Here is a 15,690-nt window from a genome sequence, read left to right as displayed (position 1 = left end):
CCCAGTGATTGATACAGCAAGAAGCTGGCATTATTGACGCACACAAAGCCTTCAAGGCTAGAACAATAATCTCTCCCCACAATCTTCTATTTAATGATACTGAGAATTTCCAAAAGTCACTCAGCTTCTCAATCTGGAATAATGGCTCATCACCTGTGACATATCACATCAAGCATGTCCCAGTGAGATCGGTATATACTTTCGCTGAGAATTCAACCGGTACTAGTCCGGCTCTCTTTGATTCTCTCGGCACGCCTGAGACTGTCGCCAATTATGCCACTTTAAAAATTTCCCATTCGAATGTCATGGTTTAGCCAGGCCAAAAAGGACGTGTGGATGTATACCCATCACTTCCAACAGGACTGAGAGCCTCCCGCCTCCCCCTATACAATGGCTTCATCACAATTAACGCGACAAACGAGGCATACACTATTCCATAATTCGGGACGGCATCATCGATGCGGAAGGTCATCGTTCTAGGCCGGTTGGCACCGGAAAATACGTTCAGAATAGGGCAGAGAGGCCCCGATATTAAAGAGGGAGATACCATTGAAATCAAGGAACCTCAAATGCAACACGCCCCTACGTTTCTGCGGCGACTTGTCATGGGCACACCGTCAATTGATATCCAAATTCTGGCCGTCAATGGTTCGTCGGGCTCTGAGAGATTTATCCGCTCCCTAGATTCATACCCACAGGAATACGTAGGCAGGGATGCGTTTGTTGGTTTCATTTCATGGAATGGAATGCTAAATGGCACCCGTGTTCCCGAAGGCTCTTACAGAATACGTGCTAGAGCGCTTAGAATGTTCGGTGATAGAAAGAACGAAAGTGACTGGGAAACTATCACTTCGCCAACGTTCAATATTCGGTACGCTTCCCAGGGCAACACTATAGCCCCATCCAATTGATCTGCTATCGCATGGTACCGCCATCACAAGTTGGTCTTGACTCTTTTTCGTTGGGTTGGCGTCTTTTCCCTACTCTTCTATGGGGGGACTAGATTGCAGCTTGCTCACTTTCTTTGATCTGGAAGGCCAACTCATGGGCAGAGTGTATGCTCTACGCTCTGTACTGAAAATTTGGGGTATGTATGTACAGACACACTCCACTAGTTATTTGTTTCTTGGGTGCTTGATGATATCTTTTTGGTGCACAACATGCACCAGCTGAGATTATTAGTTTCATAACTATGGAGCGTTTACCTTGTAAACCAATCGTACAAAGAAAGCAAATGCTGCAAACATAGCTGCAAAAGCAAATATCTCAGGAGGCTGACCAATGACGTAGTTAGTTAACTAATTACCTAGTTAGCTAACAGCGGGAATAAGAATCAGGCACGTGACTAGCGTTCGTCATCAACTCAGCCAATGATGTCGACGGTGTCATCTGCCCGCTTCCACTAGAAACGGACTGTTCGATATCGGGCAGCGCCGTGTTTTTTTCTCTGTGCTCGTTTCCGGCTGCATCTCTGTCTTTTCTATTGCATTTTTCCTGCTGAAAAGATTGTTCTGATCTGTTTAGTTCCCCCTGTATTCTTTGGTCCTATTCCACCTCATATCAGGCATTTTACCAGCCACAATTAAAACGCCCACTTTATACTCTCAAATTCCCAATTGTGTGCCTTCTGCTCTCTATAGCACTTTACTAACTGCTCCTTGCATGTCATGTTTGGTATAATTGCGGATTTCCTTTCGTGAGTGCCCTTTTGAGCTTCGTCGCTCCAGAGTAACATCCGGAACCACCTGAATTAGCATTGACCGAGCCCCGGAGGAACACTTGATCAAATCGCGGCCTTAGCTAATCAAGTTTTGGGTCGTGTAGGTCCATTCTCACGGTCCTTTTTCCAATATTTGCATCCTATAAGGCCCTTCGCACGTCTAATGTGTCACAAATTGCGCCATGGCTGATGTACTGGGTGGTATTCTCTGTTGTAATGTTGGTTGAATCATGGACCTTCTTTATTATAGGATGGTGGGTACAGCAACCCGGAAACAAGCATTTACTTTGTTTACTAATAAAAGATAATTGAGAAAAGGTTTCCGTTCTACAGTTGGATCCGCCTCTTCGCGCTTTCGTATCTCGTACTTCCCCAGACGCAAGGTGCAAAGATGCTATATCTTGAATATTTCGATCCTTTTCTACTTCAACATGAACGTCAGATAGAGGAATTCATTGGCCAAGCACATGATCGTGCCAGATCTGCCGGTCTCAATTATTTGTACCAAGCAATTGATCTAATTCGAGAAAAGGTACTCGGTCTACCGCCAACTTGGACGGCTCAGGCTGCGCCCTCACAGCCTGCTGCTACTGGCCCTGCTGCATATGCGCAGTCTTTATTCTCCCGGTTTAATTTACCTGGTGGTGGTACTGGCGCAAGTGTTGCTAGCCCGGGATCGGATATCTTTTCCATGCTTAGCTCCGCCGTGACGGCCGTAGCGCCCACGGGTAAGCCGCGCGATTCTCAAGCCTCAGATCTAAATGCTGCGGGCTTGTTGCCCAGAAATCTCGCTTCAGCATCAAAGACTGAGCGGGCAGAATATATTAACTCCCAGAAGGATAAACTTCGAATTCTTCTGTCTGCTCTCGATCAAGAACAACGAAGTCTTGGGGTGGACAGCCGAGGAGACGATGGTTTGGCATACGGAAGTAGCTATGATTTTGATGCCAGGGGGTTGAAGAAGAACCAAAGCGAAAATTCGTTTGAGAACATTCGCCATGAAGACCTGGGCGCATCCTCCGCCTTTGATAACAGAGATAGAGATGCTGAGAGGCGGCGATCTGGAAGGTGAAAATGCATCAGGGTTTTCCCCGCTCAACCTTTGGCATTTCTGACTTAAGCGAGTTTCGTGAGACCGTCTGAAGGAGAGAGTTCCCTCCAAGTGCGGCCGTTATGTGTTCTAGAATATCTACTCCGTCTCCATAGTATAAAGACTGCAGAATTTGAGTTCACTGGCATCTGCTGGGGAAAGGCAATCGGCTGGGGAGGTTCCTTGAATTTTTGTGCCGAGTCACCGGCGTTACATTATCAATTACTAATAGCGCAAAATGCACAAGTGGCGAGGTGAGTGAAGGGCTTAGTGTTGTGCACTATTGTAGGTGTAGTTATGTTTCAATACATATTAGGTGCGCCTCAATGACAACAAAGTGGATGAAAAATTGGTGGCTCTATGACTGGTGGCAACAGATCTGAACCAGATACAAAGTTCAGGATGTTTCTAAGGAGTATACATCCATGCATGTATTCCCTGATGCAGGAATCTCACGCATCGAATGTGCCTGGCGTTAGCCTGTGTGGCCCTTGGGCATGCAGGCCACCAATCTACCTGACATCGACCCCAAGGATTGCCACGTTAGGGTTTACGGTCACTCTTGGGTGTATGCACGTACTCTGTACTAATGTTCACTTCAGAGCGTATGGTGGCTGCCATAAGATGGCTTCTTGTGCTTCGCTAAAAAAAATTCTATATTACACCATAAATAATCATAGGCGAGGAAAGGGAGTCGTCGTGAAATAGACGGTCGAATAGAAATCAGAGTTTTAAAATGTACTTGCATAGATGAAGGGATGGCAATGAGGCGCGCGGGATGGCCAGGTCTACGGAGTAGTTACATACTCCGTACTCCGTACTGCGACAAGAATTCTCCAAAAAGCAATCAACTAACTGACTAGTTAACTAACTATACTAGTTATAGCGGGCGGTTGCAAGGTCCCCGCCACATCAAGTCATCAGTGGGTTCAAATACATGAACTGGCTCTTCGAACTACGAGCCAAGCAGTTATAGCAGGCGCATTGCAAGAAAATGATACGAGAAGGGGGACTGCAATCTGATACTGGAAGTTATTGGCAAGGAGTATATCCAGGAGCAAGGGGTTAGGAAACGGATGTGTTTCGGCACTCTACCCCATTGTACAGCTATGTATCTACTCTGTACTCCGTAGAGATGCTGATTCCCTTGCTTGTCAAGCACATGGCTCGACCGGGTGTACTATTGCCTGGAGCAGTATCACCTTGTGGAGTTGAAAATTGCATCTTGGATGCAATGTAACGTTGCTAGGCTATCTCTATTTGAAATGACCATCGGTCTCGAAAGGCCATATTCGATATAACTAGCAAAGATGTCCAGTAGAATCAGATCTGCAATCAAAAACGGTGTGAGGATTGTCACCGGGGCCGTTGAGTACCGTTGAGATGTCGATCCCATATGATAGCAATGCCAAACTGCGACTTGGTGAAATCGTAGGAGATTGGCGCAGACGGACAGCACCAAGCGATCTAGGAATTGTAATTTCGAGGTCGTTTTGATTATTGGGCTGGGTGGATCAAAAGAGCACGCCACCCAATGAGCAGATTGTGGGCTCAAGGGCCGGCGTGTGGAGTCGGTGGATTTGGGTAGAATATGGAACACCTAACAAAACAATCGGAAAGGACGTGATCTCTAAAAGAGTAGAATAGAGTGGTCAAGAGGTGTGTCAGGAGAAGCATGATTCCCGGCTGGGAGCCTGAGAGGCAAGGCAGAAAGGCCCTTAAGGTCAGCAAGAATGTTTAGAATCCATCCAATGTTCTGAAGTTCGATCGTTGCATTTCTTTGAGGGCGTCTTGGATACATTCGTCAGTCCTGGCCTGGAACATTTTGATTCTAGTACCAACGCTTCATTGGGCAAGAATCGAACGTGGCGAGAGTGGTGAATGTATCAAAGGAAGGTTTCAGAGCTGGAGGCATTTCTAGGCTGTTTGCCAGGACTGTGGACAGAATGAAGCCGAGTCTGTCGATGCAGACGAACCGTGCTGGGACGCGGCAAAAGCCCAAGGCTGGTCTTCACGGCGACGACATCCCAGCCCAGGCTCTCCGTCTCTCTATCTCTCTGGAGCTGGCCCGCCGTTGCCGCCAGACAGACGCCTTGCCTGATTGCTGCCGCAGGCTTTGTACGCAAGGCTCAGAAGGAAAAGGCCTTACGCGTAATACCGGTATGGACCGTTACATTTCGGCGTCTTTCCGTGTGGCGCCGGGCAAACGCCGCGTATTGAGGTGTATACTATACGGTACGGTGCGAGCGTGACGCGAACTCTGCTGGCCGCTCTCGTTTTCCACCCAAAGAAAAAAAATTGCCTGCCAAACCTCCTTCGCTTTCTCTTCTTCTTCTCCTCTCCACCACCCTTTCTACACCCTTACACTACACCACCCTTACTTAGATATCGCTCCAGTGTACTGCGGCGGTGCCTCCTCTTGATTTGACGGAGGACGATTCGCGGTTAGACAGGCTCACTCGCCCGTCCGCTCGCTGTGGTCTCCCCTTTTCATCTCTTTTTTTCTGCCAGCCTGCTGTGTGCGCAGATCTAGCCACGACTCCCCGACTTTCCACTTCAGCTGCCTATTCTCTTGGATTGGTAAGTGGTGTGCTGGATCCCGAGTTTTCCTCTTTTGCTTTGTCGTGGCATTTTTGCATCGTGGACGAGTGGCGCGGCGTCGCAGTGAAATTCAAATCTCGCGAGATTTTTTCACGCCCATTTGAGCCTCATACTGCGCCCTCCCTGCCTGGCCTTTGGCGGCCATAATTATTTTTTCCCCTTAATTACGCACATATTCGCTTTTGGTTCACTTACAACCACCAGATACAGATGTCAGGTGCTGAGCTTTTTTTTCCGGCCCTTTTTCGAATTTCATCTAGTGCCATCTCTGAGCTACCTTACGGTGAAGGAGCCGATGTGCTGACCTGTCTCTTAGAGTTGCAAGGCACATTTTTTAGTTTTCACGACACTACGGCGCCCTCATATTACCAGTCACGAACGTTGAACGAATCATCCTGTAATGACATCGAACCCTCCAACATCAGGCCTCGAACCTCAACCCCGAACTAGCCAAGCCGGATCGCAGGGTCGGACATCCAGCGGAAAGAATTCGCCGTTGCCGTCCGCGCCTACTGCTGCTGCCCCTCGCTCGTACGCCAGCGCAACGAAAAAGTCGTTCTCGCAGGCCGCCACGAGCGATTCGGCGAGTGCCCCTTCTGATCTTTCTGCTGCCCAAGGGACCCAGCATGGCCAGTCGCCTTCAACATCTCAAGTGAATGGTAAACCGACTATGCAAAGCACTTCTATCCCCGGTGCCGGTGGCCCTACCATCGTCAACGGAAACACCGCATCGAACGATCATGCCCGAAAACCCTCAGTGACAATCAGCGCTGCTGGGGCCAGTGGCTTCATTTCAAATGGCGGCCCAATCTCGGCTCGACAAAATACTATTCGTTTTGGTGCTGTCGATTCGCAAAGCTCTCCAGCAATGGGAGCTGCAGTTTTAGCAAATCAGCAATCCCTAGGCATTGCTCCGATGAACAATCGTATCACTTCGCCAGACTCTTCCCCTTCCCCGATTCCGCAGACGCTCAGCGGAGGCCGCCAGCCGCCCTCTCACTTTCAGGGCCCTGGAAATATGGTGAATTTCGGAAACTTTTCTGGAGACCAGAATGACATGAACGTAAGGGGACCGTGTGCTTGTTCCTACACTGTTATTTTGCCTTTCTATTACAATTCTGGGGAATACTAATTCGTCTGTAATATTTCAGAGAAACATGCGACCTGGATCACAAGGCCCTCCTCCTACTCACGCTCGCCGGGAATCAGTTCACTCCTCACACGGAGATATGGGTGGCCATGGATTTCAAACTGGTCAACCACGTGGAGGATACCATCCACCAGGTGGCCGTGGAAGAAATTTTAACCAGTCCCAGGCACCATTTAGCTCTCCAGGCCCGAGCTATAGAACCCCTCATAACCAGAGAGGCAATGCAAACATGAATCATCTGCAAGGACGACAGCTCGGAAATTTCCCAAGCTCCCCCCGTCAAACCACCCGTACTCCGGTTATGGCGAATGCGAACCCGGCGACTCCTCCAATGTCCCACGTTAATATGGCAAACCCACCGATGCAGGCACCACACTTTGCATATTCACAGAATATGGCACCTCAACAAGTAAATCAACACCCTCCCATTCGTTTCCCCAAAAATCATTCATCAAGAAATAAGCAAGGCATTCGTCGTGATCCCTTAGCTCCCCGATATATCACTTCTAAACATCAGATCCCACCGTTTCCTGCTGCGTTATCACCTAAAACTGGAAATTTTGAACCGTATCTAACAGTGTCTAAAACTCAGGGCTATCCTCAACCGACCTATGATGCGAGTGGCTATTATTATCATCCGCAATATCAGTATCCCATGCCCATGGCACATATACCTCCACCGTCACACCCACGGCCGCCCTTCATCCCCCCCCAACCATCCTTCGCACCAGGCACCTATGGGGTTCAAAATCACACGCCCGTCCAAAGCGTATCGCTCTCTCGATCAACGTCGCAAGTATCGGCTAATGATCGCCCATCATCTAGCCTTAGCCATGGACAGCAGCCGCCTGTCCCTGTCAATCAGGGCCCTAGTCACACGCCGAATAGGTCCACCAACAGCCCAGCTCCTCCCGCTGAGTTTGTCATGCCAAGTAAGAAATCCCATGGTGTTACCATTAAAAACCCAGATGATGGTTCCATCGTGGCGTTCAATAAGCCCGCCAGTTCTCCGGCTCCTCGTGCAACTCCTTCTCCAGTGAAGTTAGGTGCTACTCTATCGTCAACTCCTCCTCCACGCGCCTCCAGCCGCGGAGGTCAAGAATTAAAAACTGATGCGCAGGAAAAGATTCAATCTTTCCAGGACAGCGTGCGCATGGCAGCGGAGAAGGCGACTGGAGGAAAGAAAGATTCGAAATTAAGTGATAGCAAGGACGATGAGACTAGCAAAGAGCCTACCGAGACAGTTGAGACAGCCACTGAAGCTCCAAAAGAAGCTGAGCCCGTTGTTGAAAAGGCGCCTGAAAAGAAGGAAGGGCCTAAACCAGAACCTAAAGCCGAAGCTCCTCAAGAGGATGAGATTGATTTCGATGCTATTGAACGAGAGCTTGCTGCCAAGGAAGCAGAGGAACTTGCCAAAGAGAAAGAGTACGAAGAGAAGAAACGGCGACAGAAGGAGGAAGCTGCACGGAAAGCTAAGGAGGAGGCTGAAGCTTACGAAGCAAACATGAAGAAGGCTGAAGAGGCAGCAGAAGCAGCTGAGGCAGACAGACTTAAGAAGCTTGCTACTGAAGAAAGCGACAACACCAAGAAAGAGAAGGCAGATGCCTTCGCAGCCCTCAAGCACAAAGAAGCCACATCCACCGAGTCCCCTACTATTGAGACACCTGCTGAAAGCGGTGCCGCTACGCCAGTTTCAGATGTGTCAATGGGCCCCCCGAAGACAGTCCCTGGAGGCAAGCGGGAGAAGCCTGCCGCCTTGAAACTTGAGACTAACAAGACTGTCGAGCCTCCGCAGCCGAGTGCTGCCCTGAAGTCCCTACAGACCGCCAGATTTCTTGACGACCCAAGCAAAATTTCTTATCCATCATCTATTGTGTCTCCTAACCCTGCTCTAAACACCAACGCCCCCGCGGATCGTAAATTCAAATACAATAAAGAATTCTTGCTCCAATTTCAAAATGTATTTAAGGAAAAGCCCTCGCTTGATTGGGATACCAAAGTACGAGAAACTGTGGGTGACACATCTACAGATTCGCGAGGTTCTGCACGAACTCCTGTCTCAGGAAGGAATCCATCTCGCCCTGGAATTGCAACGAATACATTCGAGCGGATGGGTATGTTCCAAGGCGCTACACGAACGCAAACAATGCCGTCAGGGGGTCAGGATCGCTTCCCAATTTCGGGCATGCGCGGAGCAGGAGGTGCAGGCCTGAGTGGCAACTTTGGACAGTTTAGCCGTGGACCAGGTGGCTTGACCATGGGCCCTCCTATCAGTCGGACAAATTCCTCCACTGCTCAGCAAATACCTGGGTCTCCTCGCTCCGGCAGCCATCGTGGTGGCCGCACTGCAAGCAAAGCTCATAAATCTGGCAAGAAGGAAGAAGAGGGTAACAAGACCATGCCGCTTACAGCTGGTCTTAAGATCGAACCGCTCGCCCCCTCTGGTTCTGGATGGAAGCCTCGCAGTGCTGGTAAGGTTCAGAATTTGGTTGGCCTAGATGGGCATCTTCCACCGGATGTTGTACAGGGCAAAGTCAAGGCCAATCTAAACAAGATGACCCCTGAGAAATTCGATAAAATCTCCGAGCAGATTCTTGCCATCGTTGCCCAATCCAAGGACGAATCGGATGGCCGCACTCTAAGACAAGTCATCCAACTTACATTTGAAAAGGCTACCGACGAGGCACACTGGGCTCCACTTTACGCCAAATTCTGTATGCGCATGCTTGAAAGCATGAGCCCTGCTATAAAGGATGAGAACATCAAAGACAAACATGGCAATGTTGTTTGCGGTGGAAGCCTTTTTAGGAAATACCTTTTGAACCGTTGCCAGGAGGAATTTGAGCGTGGCTGGTTGGTCAACCTTCCTGCGAAACCAGAGGGCACCACCGACGAGGCTGCCATGCTGTCTGACGAATACTACATTGCCGCAGCTGCCAAGCGAAGAGGACTTGGTCTAGTCAAATTTATCGGTGAACTTTTCAAACTCAGCATGCTTTCGGATAGAATTATGCATGAGTGTGTCAAAAAACTAGTTGACTACGAGGGCGTTCCGGAGGAGGCTGAAATCGAAAGTTTGACGAGCTTATTGCGCACCATTGGTGCTACTTTGGACAAATCATCTGATAAGGGCCACATTATGATGAATGCTTACTTCGAACGAATCGACAAGATGGTCCAGACACCAGCACTCCCAAGTCGATTGCGATTTATGCTGATGGTGGGTGTTATCCAAAAGACTCTAACAGCCTTTGATCCTAACTATTTTCATAGGACATTATTGATTTACGAAAAGCCAACTGGCTTTCCAAGGACGCGGATAAAGGTCCAAAGACAATTCAAGAAATTAGAGACGATGTAAGTGGAAGCCAAGTGAGCACCTGTCATTATTCAAATTAACCTGTGTTTAGGCTGCCCGTGCCCAACTAGAGCAAGAAATGGAACGAAAACGCCAACAGACTGGTAGGGGTAGCGGTGGTATAGGACTTGGACGTGGGGATGCACGGAATTTCTCTGGCGGTTATGGAAATCAGCCCCCCTTGGATTACGCCTCAAGTAAAGTTGGCAGTGATGACCTTCGACGGCTGAAGGCACCCAGGGCAACAAACCAGCCAACCTCTTTTAGCCCGTCTAATTTGCTTGGTTCGAGGAGCAGCAGTGGCCGCAGAACGATCGGCCCCGGCGGAAACCTTGTTCGTGGAGGTGAAGACAGTGGAGCAAGCAGCCGGACCGGAACTCCTCCAGCAGGAAAGAAGGACGATAAGGAGTCTGCATCCTCCACAAATGCATTCAGGTGAGGATTGCAGTCCCCTTCTTTCCAGGAATTTCCGCGTTTTGAGCTTTCATGATTACTAACTTTGTTTCTTCACTCTGGGCAGTGCTCTGGCCGGGCTGGATACTGGAGATTCCCTTGCCACGTCGCCACCTTCAAACCCGTCATCACCACAAATAACAAAATCTCGACCAGCTGTGGAAGCGCAGCAAGCAAATGCCCCGGGGAAGGACGATAGTGCAGGTGCTGCATGAATACAGCCACTAGCATCTCAATAGCATTTCAAAACTCTAGACTTCGGCCTCTCCACCTCACAAAGAGTGACCGGCTTCCGAGGCCACAAAACGGGATACCCAAAAAGCAGCATTATTAATATGCCCGTATGTATACATGGGACATGGCGTGATTTTGATCATCATCAGCATGAACAGGGTTGGGAGTGCGGGACTGTCTGTTGGTCGTCCAAGAACCAGCCATAAAGCAGCCTTCCCTCCTTCCAGGCCTAAAACTTTTAAATAGACAAAGAAGAAGCAAAAAAAAAAAAAAAAAAAAGAGCAGAATAAGGCGCTCCTGAACTATTTTCCAGGTGGAATGGAAATGGTATTGCATTTACGCGGGTTGTTCTTTTTTCCACCTTTTGTTCTTCACTCAACTACCCTTTTTCCCCTCTTTCTTTTTGACCTCCGAAGACGGAATACCCGAGATCACTTTTTTGTTTTGCCTGGCCGCTCTGGTTCTTTTTTTTTTGCTTGTTTTTCTTTTTTTGACCTACGTCCCTCTGTGATGAAGGATAAAAGTGAGGATAAAAAGAGGGGCCTGCCTGGGCAAAAAGAAAAGGGGTTTCATTCTTATTTATCTTTTTATTATATGGTGCTACTGTCATGGATCTTATTTACCCTTTTTTTTTTTTTTTTCAAACGTATGTACCGGTGTCCTTGGTTTCGTTACTACTTGTCTCGCAACGCCTTTTCGCAAAGCTTTGCATATCTTGTTTATTGTTTCAGCAAAGATCTGTGTTCACTTCCCCAAACTCTCGCGAGGTCAACTAGGTCTATTGTAATACGTGATTTTCTATACTTGGTTGCTTGCTTGTTTTTTTTTATATTAATCTCCATGGTATTAATTTCAATTTTTCTCAGGGATTCCTGTTGCTTTTCATCATTTTTCTACCATAGCTCAACAAATTGCACAATCATTAAATTCCTGTTCATTTACTTTCTATTATCCAATGGCTTCCATAGTGATAAGCCACTTATTGATTAGTTAGTTACGTGAGAATGCTTCATGGATGCATGCAATCATGGGCGAACTGTTTAGACATGAAGACAGTCCAATGTATCTAAATAATAACATACAGTCAGGCACATGGCCATGGATGCTACAGGCCCGCTTAAAATGACATTGCCACAATCTGGAGGCTTACCAAAACTGAATCTGTGCCCAGCGGTAATGAATAGCGTAGTTGACAGAGCGCAGAGAACTTCGATCACAAATCACAACAAAGTCATATCTAATCATATCTGCTAACAACTAAAATGAAATGAGTCGACCAAAATAGCGAGAATCATTTAGTGGTGTGCCGGCATAGCTGTCCTCCGTTTTGCTGTGTGTGCTGCAGTCGACATAGAATTGAAGATGAGTATACATATATGTTGAACGGCTTATGACCCAGGTTAATTTGGGGCGTAAGAGTGATGATGAGGTTTCTCCTGACTTGGAAGTACACGACTCTCTCCTGTCATAGCATCATGATCCGCTGTGGCACAGTGGTGTTGTTTATCTGTTGATGGCATGGGTATCTTGGCTGGCCCATGAAGGACGCTAGGGAAACACAGGAGACTCTTTTTAGAGAGAGTTGCACTCGGGGTCTGGGCTACCCGAATTCCCGTGCAGGTATTGTCTTTCTTTGCAATTCCTTTTTAGGCGAAATTGCTCCTCGCGCTGCGATTCAGACAACCCCATCTTCACTGATTGCGACCTTCGATTTTCTTTCGAAGCGAGGTCAATTTCGAGACCAAAATTTCGATCGACAGCTTCAACCATGGATTTCAATTCTGTAGATGGCTGTTCTGCAGTTTTTTGGCACCATTCGCATTTTGTGGCGTTGAAATTGCTACTGCCAAAGCTTTTCAGAGCAGAAGACTGAGAACGGTCATTTTTGTGATCGTGGGGCTCAGACATTATCACTGGTGTGGTATTGCCGCCCGATATCGTTATACTATAGTTGCCGCTCGCGGCGGCCAGGTCCTCGTTTTTGTTTCCCTTTTCTTCGCGATTTTCGACTAAATTACAATCACAGGCCGCCAAAGGAGGAGAAAAGTTGAAACTTTTAATGCTTTTAGGGGACATTGAGCGATCTGATGCATGGGAGACACCTACACAGCCAGAGTGTCCGAAGTTTTCCATTGAAGCTAACCAAGGCATTAGCAAAGGGTTGTTCTCCTCAGTACTCTCTGTCTTAACCCCGTAGCAACTTGTTCGGCATAAATCAGTGCCAAAATTGGAATCAAACTCAGTGTTACACTCAGACGGTGTCCGGATAGATATTTGCGATACACGAGAGCTTTTGGTTTTCCAAATTCCGGGCTCTAAAGAGTGACGAGGACCCGCGTCTTCAGCGGGGGTATGATATGCCTTGAGAGGCGGCTTCAAACCAGTTGAGTTAGCGTTTGTATGTGCCGGGTCCATGTCAAATTTAAGGGGTAATGGAGGTGTGGCAGCTTGGCGGCTGTTGTCTTTATTTTTCGAAGAAACTGGGGATAAATCGGCTAGCTTCAAATGAAACAAGTCCTCTTGACCCAGAAAATCTGGTGAATTGGCGCTGTTACATGAGGCGTCAGAGATATTAGCACATTTTAGAGTTTGGTGGATTTGTCGAATTGCCATTTCCTTCTTCCGGGTTTGTAAGTGGCAGGCCGATATATCGTGACTCCTAGGTTGATGAACACTGTTTGTGTTTAAAAGCGAGATTGTGGGTACATTTGCAACACGCACGGTTCCTTGTATAGATGACGAGTTTGGTTCGTATTTTGGTTCGTATAATAGAATTTCTCTATTCGGTTCAAAATTGTCAGGAGAATTATTGAGGGGAGGAGATCCAAAATCGCTCAAGTCCATAACTGAACAAGATGGAATATCTATGGCAAGAGAACGGTGTACGAAAGCATTTTTTTTGGGCTCTTGGGCTGAAAGTTCACGTTCTGACTCGTCATGCTCGGAGAGGGCAGGGCCTATAAAAGATGGAATCTCTCTGCGATTGAAAAAAGATTTCAATCGAACACTTCCAGCAAGTGACCGTAAATTTGAACGTACTCGACGAAGTGATTTCGAAGGCGAAATATCTTTTGGGTAAGCCGGTCGTGAGGTTATTTCGTGCTGGGAAGTGGAATCAGCATATTGAAGCACGGGCAAAAAGGTGTTCCTAGATATATTCACAGCTTCTGGATTATGCCGTGGGTCATTAACGTTGTAACGAGGATAGGGAATCGTCTCTTGGTGGGCAATTGTAGATAAGGGATCACGTTTCTCTACGGGCAAATGCTGGTCAGAAGCATCTGATGGATGTTTGGTAGGTGGAATAAAAAAGTGTGAAATGCTTTTTCGACGACTTAGTCGTGTCTTTTTGCTAGAGAGGCTTGTCTCATCCTCATTACCCTTGGGGCAGGCTTGTTGAGGCAAAAGACGATGCCAAAACCGGGACATTTTGGGGTTGATCTGAAAACAGGGCCAGTTGATCGAATTGCGGAAACAAGAGCAAAAAGCGAGAGCTCAAAATTAGTAGGTTAACAAAATAAATAAAGGGGAGAAAGCGAGAGAAGTTCCTAACTTCAAGCAGAGATTCTTGAAGCGTCAAGAGCGAGAGGCTCGAGGGAAGGAGCAAATCTTTTGGGGCCGAGATCTCAATAGCGATGAAATGAAAGTATCCGAATGGCGCTGTTTAGATACAGAGGCAAATCATCATGACATGTTACTGATATCTGCAAGGCATATTCCGGAGCTAGCAGTGTTACCTGTAGCTGTGAAGCACTGTTGAATATTGAAGGGTCTTGGTTTGCACTAGTCATATTGTTGTGATTAAAATGCAAGAACCTCAACTACCACGCACCAGCAGTGAGCTGGGCACAAATGCCAGGCAAAGCAGTGAATGCTTGCAGCCGTAGGGGTACGGAGAGGTACGCAGAGGTACGGAGTACAGAGTACTGAGGTTGGCACAGAGTATTGTAGCTTTGGCTTTGTGCCAAGACAGCTAGGTAGGGATGCTCTTATGTATTTTTAGAAGGCGGCTAACTAAATTCGTTAGCTCTGTTATAGCTACCTATATTACCTAAGCTAGCTTTTCGTGTCACGTGGAAGGCCCAGCACCCTTGGAGACTGCTCATCAATTGCTGATTGAATCCTGCAAATGGGGTAACTACTCCGTACAGAGTTCTTCTCTGCAAAACATCATTATTTAACATTGTCTATTCCTGTTTTTTTAGCAGGTACCTGCATTTTTCCCACTTGTGACTAGAATTGTCGGACAATACGATCATGGCACCCAGAAAGAAGACCCCCAAAGCTGCCCCATCCTTTGAGGCTATTATTCATGCCGGTAGACATTCTCTTCTTGAATAGCCGTTTGCCTCAATTCTAGATAAAACCTGACAGCCCTCGCTATTTCCACAGCTCGCGACAGACGAAAGAAGCAAGCTTCGACAGACAAGTTTTTCAGCCAGATTAGAAGTGCAAATTCACCAGCTGCGAAGAAGCCGTCCAGGAAAGAAGCTTCCCAGAGAATTGAAAAGGTACCTGGCCTCCAAACTTTTTGTTTAATTTCGTTTTACTTTCAAAAGCAGCCACTGAGTATGTTACCTTGATTCAGCGCTCGGTGTCGGTAAGCATCGGCAAACAGGAGCCTACGAGACGACCCCCGCCCCGCCACGCTACTCGGGAAGCCCGTCTGCTCTCCTCGGCTCTACCAGAACGAGACATGAATATTAGAGGTCGCGCTACCGGCCCTACCGTTGTTCTTGGAAGTAACTTCGCCTTTGGGACAACGGCAGAAGATATTCAATCCGCGTTTGAGCCAGTTGGGGGACAGATGTTAAGATGTACACTTATCGCAACATACCCTGCCGTTATGGCTGAAATGACATTTGCAGATCGCCGTGGTGCGGACAATGTTGTTACTAAGTTCAATAACCAAAAGGTGGATTGACCCAACATATTGCAAGGCAAACCTTCTCCTGCTAACCGATCCTTTTACCATGTAGGCGGATGGAAAAGTTTTGCATATTCGCATCAAGCCAGAAATTACCTAATAATGATTGATCACTTTTTTCTTCTTTAACCTATTATGGATAAAAGCACATTCATAC

At 47.5% G+C, this 15,690-nt stretch overlaps 4 protein-coding genes across 4 annotated transcripts; 3 read left to right on the top strand and 1 right to left on the bottom strand.

The window, feature by feature from the left end:
• Positions 1-458: 458 nt before the first annotated feature.
• LOZ57_004349 (uncharacterized protein) lies at positions 459-2,792 on the top strand (the record flags this gene model as incomplete). Its single annotated transcript, XM_049253393.1, has 3 exons — positions 459-871; positions 1,825-1,978; positions 2,025-2,792. The coding sequence occupies 3 exons, from the start codon at positions 459-461 to the stop codon at positions 2,790-2,792; spliced, it is 1,335 nt and encodes a 444-aa protein (XP_049107739.1).
• Positions 2,793-5,811: 3,019 nt separating this feature from the next.
• Positions 5,812-10,587, top strand: LOZ57_004348 (uncharacterized protein; the record flags this gene model as incomplete). Its single annotated transcript, XM_049253392.1, has 5 exons — positions 5,812-6,474; positions 6,563-9,781; positions 9,835-9,918; positions 9,972-10,354; positions 10,440-10,587. The coding sequence occupies 5 exons, from the start codon at positions 5,812-5,814 to the stop codon at positions 10,585-10,587; spliced, it is 4,497 nt and encodes a 1,498-aa protein (XP_049107738.1).
• Positions 10,588-12,178: 1,591 nt separating this feature from the next.
• Positions 12,179-14,035, bottom strand: LOZ57_004347 (uncharacterized protein; the record flags this gene model as incomplete). Its single annotated transcript, XM_049253391.1, has 1 exon — positions 12,179-14,035. The coding sequence occupies one exon, from the start codon at positions 14,033-14,035 to the stop codon at positions 12,179-12,181; it is 1,857 nt and encodes a 618-aa protein (XP_049107737.1).
• Positions 14,036-14,863: 828 nt separating this feature from the next.
• Positions 14,864-15,633, top strand: LOZ57_004346 (uncharacterized protein; the record flags this gene model as incomplete). The annotated part of the gene is made up of 4 exons (XM_049253390.1): positions 14,864-14,924; positions 14,999-15,117; positions 15,195-15,521; positions 15,586-15,633. The coding sequence occupies 4 exons, from the start codon at positions 14,864-14,866 to the stop codon at positions 15,631-15,633; spliced, it is 555 nt and encodes a 184-aa protein (XP_049107736.1).
• Between the last annotated feature and the right edge of the window lie 57 nt (positions 15,634-15,690).

Source organism: Ophidiomyces ophidiicola (assembly GCF_022830035.1).
Source record: "Ophidiomyces ophidiicola strain CBS 122913 chromosome Unknown scaffold_17, whole genome shotgun sequence".
Taxonomy (NCBI): domain Eukaryota; kingdom Fungi; phylum Ascomycota; class Eurotiomycetes; order Onygenales; family Onygenaceae; genus Ophidiomyces; species Ophidiomyces ophidiicola.
This window is presented reverse-complemented; position numbering and strand designations above follow the sequence as displayed.